The sequence below is a fragment of the Salvelinus sp. IW2-2015 genome, linkage group LG31, assembly GCF_002910315.2.
Source record: "Salvelinus sp. IW2-2015 linkage group LG31, ASM291031v2, whole genome shotgun sequence".
Lineage (NCBI taxonomy): Eukaryota > Metazoa > Chordata > Actinopteri > Salmoniformes > Salmonidae > Salvelinus > Salvelinus sp. IW2-2015.
Window position 1 is genome coordinate 20106437 of NC_036870.1, and position 4666 is coordinate 20111102.

Below are 4666 nucleotides of genomic sequence, written 5' to 3' on the forward strand. Positions count from 1 at the left end.
TGTGTGTGTAATGAGTGATATGTTGAAGTGAATGTAAATGATGTAGCGTGGACTGCTGTGTGTGTAATGAGTGATATGTTGAAGTGAATGTAAATTATCAGTTGAAGTGCAGCAGCTGAAGTGTAGGTTTAGTGATGGGAACAACTGGCAGTGACCTCACTGGTCTCCCCATAGACCACTTTACAGACTGACAACATTTATCAGTCATTCAGATTGACAATTACTGTGCCACACTTACATTTGTGTCATTTGATCTTTTAGGGTAAAATATGTAAGATTTTTCAAAGATCACTTTAGTCTACATTCTATTATATTCTGTATTATATTCTGTTATATTCTATTGTAGCATATTTTATTTTGACTAATAATCTGGACAAGAAATTCAGTAATTCAGTTATATTCAGACTCAATGAGTGAAGCGATCTCTGAGGGGAGGGGAGAAACAGATCAGGAGTGAAAGAGAAGGAAAAGGTTTATCTATGTCTCTCCAGAACATTTCAATGACCTCATCACATCACTAATGCCTCTTTGGGATGAACAAGTCAAGACTTCAGTAATTTGGTGAAGTTTTCACCGGAGCAGCGCTGAACACAGCAGACAGACGACAGAAGTAGTTTAACCATTCACACCTTTATGTCACATTCCTCTCCACTCCTCTCTCTCCCCTAGATGACGGCAGGGTTGTGTGTGTGTGTTCTGTTGGTGGTCCTGTCCACTAGCTGTTTGGGACGACCCCAGTCCTCTCCCCCCCTCCAAGAGGGCGACCCTGCCATGCCCCCTTCCTCTGAAGGTAAGAACAGGGAGATGTACCACATCTGGATGTCAAATACATTTCAATCAAATACGTTCAAATACTTTAGCTGAGCTTGATTTATCTTTCCTGGTACAATGGAACTGATGGATACGTTTTGTTCAAACTGGTGTCCTGATGATATGATGAATGTTTATGCTTTTTACGGCAATCCTTGGGCTCTAGAAAGACGCACTAGCAATAACAGATTATATCAATCAATTATTATCATAATCTTTTTACCTATGTCATTGAATTGCACCAACCAACCCAAGACAGTAGACAAAAGCTAACAAGGTGTTTCGTACTCCCTTTGATAGCACGTCTTGAAGCCTACGCCCACTTCCTCTCCAAGCCACGCCTCAGACAGACACGCTCCGCCCCTTTGGACAATACCGTCCCATATACGGCAGAAGAAGATGGAGACTCCAGAGCCAACCTCAGTGAATTGTTGGCTAGACTCATCTCCTCACGGAAAGGTGAGTGAGTGAGTGAGTGAGTGAGTGAGTGTGTGTGTGTGTGTGTGTGTGTGTGTGTGTGTGTGTGTGTGTGTGTGTGTGTGCGTGCGTGCGTGCTTGCGTGCGTGCGCATACAGAGACAGACAGAGAGAGAGATTGAGAGAGAAAAAGAGAGAGAGAGACATGTATGAGAGAGAGGCTTGAGGGTGAGCGGAAGGAGAGAGATGGAGAGAGATGGAGAGAGAAGAGAGAGAATGAGAGAAAGGTATGAGGGAGAGAGAGAAGAGAGAAGAGAGAGACAAAGGGGAGAGAGAGGGAAGAGAGAGAAGATGAATAAAGCTCACATTGTTCTCTTCAAGTCATTTTTAAAGTCCATTTAGGACCTCTATTACAGTGAGAGTGTTGTTTGGTCTAAATGGCTGGTGGTTTAGAAAAGCTTTGGTGGTTTGTACATGAATGTGTGTATATCTTTCCGGTCTTTGGCTTTCGTTCCATCTCCTTGTCTCTGCTTTGTCAGTGACAGGATCTATAAAGACACTTGTTCTGTGACAGGATCAGGGAAGATCTCAGTCAGGGCTTTTACACTGCTGACAACAACTGTAGAGATATTCTGTCTGAGCTTTAGATATTCTGTCTGAGTTAGTGTGATGTTATACACACGCACACATATACACAGACACACACACACCTCCTTTCAGAAGATAACAGACAGAGAACAGCATGATGAAGACATGTGGACAGATAGCACCATGGGGCTACTGAAGACAGTCTATCTAATGAGTTAGTATTAGACGTATTCTGTAAGAGGTGTCGTTATACTCAAGCAGTTAAACATGTAAGTGCCCACTTCAACAACTGTTTTTGATAAAGTTCACAAAACAATCCGAATTTACTACTTCCATCTGAGAGAAATATAAGTGCTGAGTTCACGTGTTAAACTCATGGGTTAAAAACTTGTTGGCCCCGTTTTTTAAATTTTCGCCTAAAATGACATACCCAAATCTAACTGACTGTAGCTCAGGCCCTGAAGCAAGTATATACATATTCTTGGTACCATTTGAAAGGAAACACTTTGAAGTTTGTGGAAATGTGGAAGGAATGTAGGAGAATATAACACATTAGATCTGGTAAAAGATAACACAACCGTTTTTTGTATTTTTTGTATTTAAAGGCCATAATGTATTATTCCAGCCCAGGTGCAATATAGATTTTGGCCACTACATGGCAGCAGTGTATGTGCAAAATTTTAGACTGATCCAAATTTTGGATCAATTTTGGATCAATACTATCCAAATGTGCCTAATTTGTTTATTGATAACTTTTCAAGTTCAAAACTGTGCACTCTCCTCAAACAATAGCATGGTATTATTTCACTGTAATCGCTACTGTAAATTGGACAGTGCAGTTAGATTAACAAGAATGTAAGCTTTCTGCCAATATCAGATATGTCTATGTCCTGGGAAATGTTCTTGTTACTCAGGCATTAGCCTACGTTAGCTCAACGTCCCGCAGGGGACCTATCGATCCTGAAGAAGTTTTTAAAGGTCCAATGCAGCCATTTTATTTCAATATCAAATCATTTCTGGGTAACAATTAAGTACCTTACTGTTATTGTCTTTAATTAAATGGTTCAAAATAATTTAAAAAATAGCTTCTTAGCAAAGGGACATTTCTCAAGCAAGAATTTTGCTAGGAATATTTGGATTGGTCTGAGTGAGGAAGGGAAAACAGATAATTAGCTGTTATTGGCAGAGAGGTTTGGAACACTTTCTTATTGGGCCATTAACTAATTCATCACATGGGGATGTCACCTTGCCTGACGACTCACACTAAATTGTTCCGCTGCTCTGTCGTTCGCTACATACTTTAGTCTGAGGCTGCCATCATTGAAGTTGTTTGTGGTGAAGAGAGGCGTTGTACAAAACAAAGTCATCATCGATCGGATTGTCTTCAACCAATCAGAGTATCAAAGCCAACGACGAATCTTCCACGTGTGTTCTGGTTCTGGCCCAACCCATTGGTTTCTGGACCATTTACACGGCCCCAAATGTGCTCGCATTCGGTGAAGGGTCGGGGCGTACTCAGATCCATACTTACTGTGAAGAAGAAACTAAAGTCCGTGAACGTGGCGTAGCATTTGGCCGGAGCAAGGAGTCTGGGTAGCCAGGCAAGATGTCACCATTGAAGGCCAAAACTCCATACCACCAAAACAAGCTGAAATTTCAGGCAACCTTTTCAAACAGCCCTTACACTGAAAGGGCATTATAATAATTTTCACAATATTATTCCAACCTCATTGTGTGGAAATATACACTGCTCAAAAAAATAAAGGGAACACTTAAACAACACAATGTAACTCCAAGTCAATCACACTTCTGTGAAATCAAACTGTCCACTTAGGAAGCAACACTGATTGACAATAACCCCCACCTGTGGACGTCGGGCCCTCATACCACCCTCATGGAGTCTGTTTCTGACCGTTTGAGCAGACACATGCACATTTGTGGCCTGCTGGAGGTCATTTTGCAGGGCTCTGGCCAGTGCTCCTCCTGCTCAAGGCGGAGGTAGCGGTCCTGCTGCTGGGTTGTTGCCCTCCTACGGCCTCCTCCACGTCTCCTGATGTACTGGCCTGTCTCCTGGTAGCGACTCCATGCTCTGGACACTACGCTGACAGACACAGCAAACTTTCTTGCCACAGCTCGCATTGATGTGCCATCCTGGAATGAGCTGCACTACCTGAGCCACTTGTGTGGGTTGTAGACTCCGTCTCATGCTACACTAGAGTGAGAGCACCGCCAGCATTCAAAAGTGAACAAACATCAGCCAGGAAGCATAGGAACTGAGAAGTGGTCTGTGGTCACCACCTGCAGAATCACTCCTTTATTGGGGGCTTCTCTAATTGCCTATAATTTCCACCTTTTGTCTATTCCATTTGCACAACGCATGTGAAATTTATTGTCAATCAGTGTTGCTTCCTAAGTGGACAGTTTGATTTCACAGAAGTGTGATTGACTTGGAGTTACATTGTGTTGTTTAAGTGTTCCCTTTATTTTTTTGAGCAGTGTATATAAAACACGGGAAAATTAGTTTTTTGACTGCACTGGGCTTTAAAGCAACAAGCCAAAAATTCTAACTTTATTGTTTAAAAGTTCATGTTCACAGTTTGTACCATGAAATCCAACCTACACAGCTAGTCTGTTATTATGTGCATCACTCTACTGTGTCAATGAGACAGAGGCAGGGGAAGGTCAGAGAAACAGATGTAGAGCAAAAGAGAGAGAGGGAATAGAATAAGCCAGAAAAAAAGACAGAGGGAGAAAGAGAGATGGAACAAGAGGGGCATGATATTGCAGCTCTGAACCCTGTTAGTAAAGACTGTTTTAATTCTATAAATCAGACAGAGGGTTGGGCTTAGAAC

The 4666-nt window shown here is 42.1% G+C and overlaps 1 protein-coding gene across 1 annotated transcript in view; it reads left to right on the forward strand.

The window, feature by feature from the left end:
- The window catches only part of cckb (cholecystokinin b), a 6905-nt gene that overhangs the window by 1051 nt on the left and 1188 nt on the right, over positions 1–4666 (forward strand). Inside the window, exons 2-3 of the mRNA XM_023975794.2 lie at positions 670–790; positions 1111–1269. Coding sequence (XP_023831562.1) covers positions 670–790; positions 1111–1269 — 280 coding nt within the window. The remainder of the gene's footprint in view (positions 1–669; positions 791–1110; positions 1270–4666) is intronic.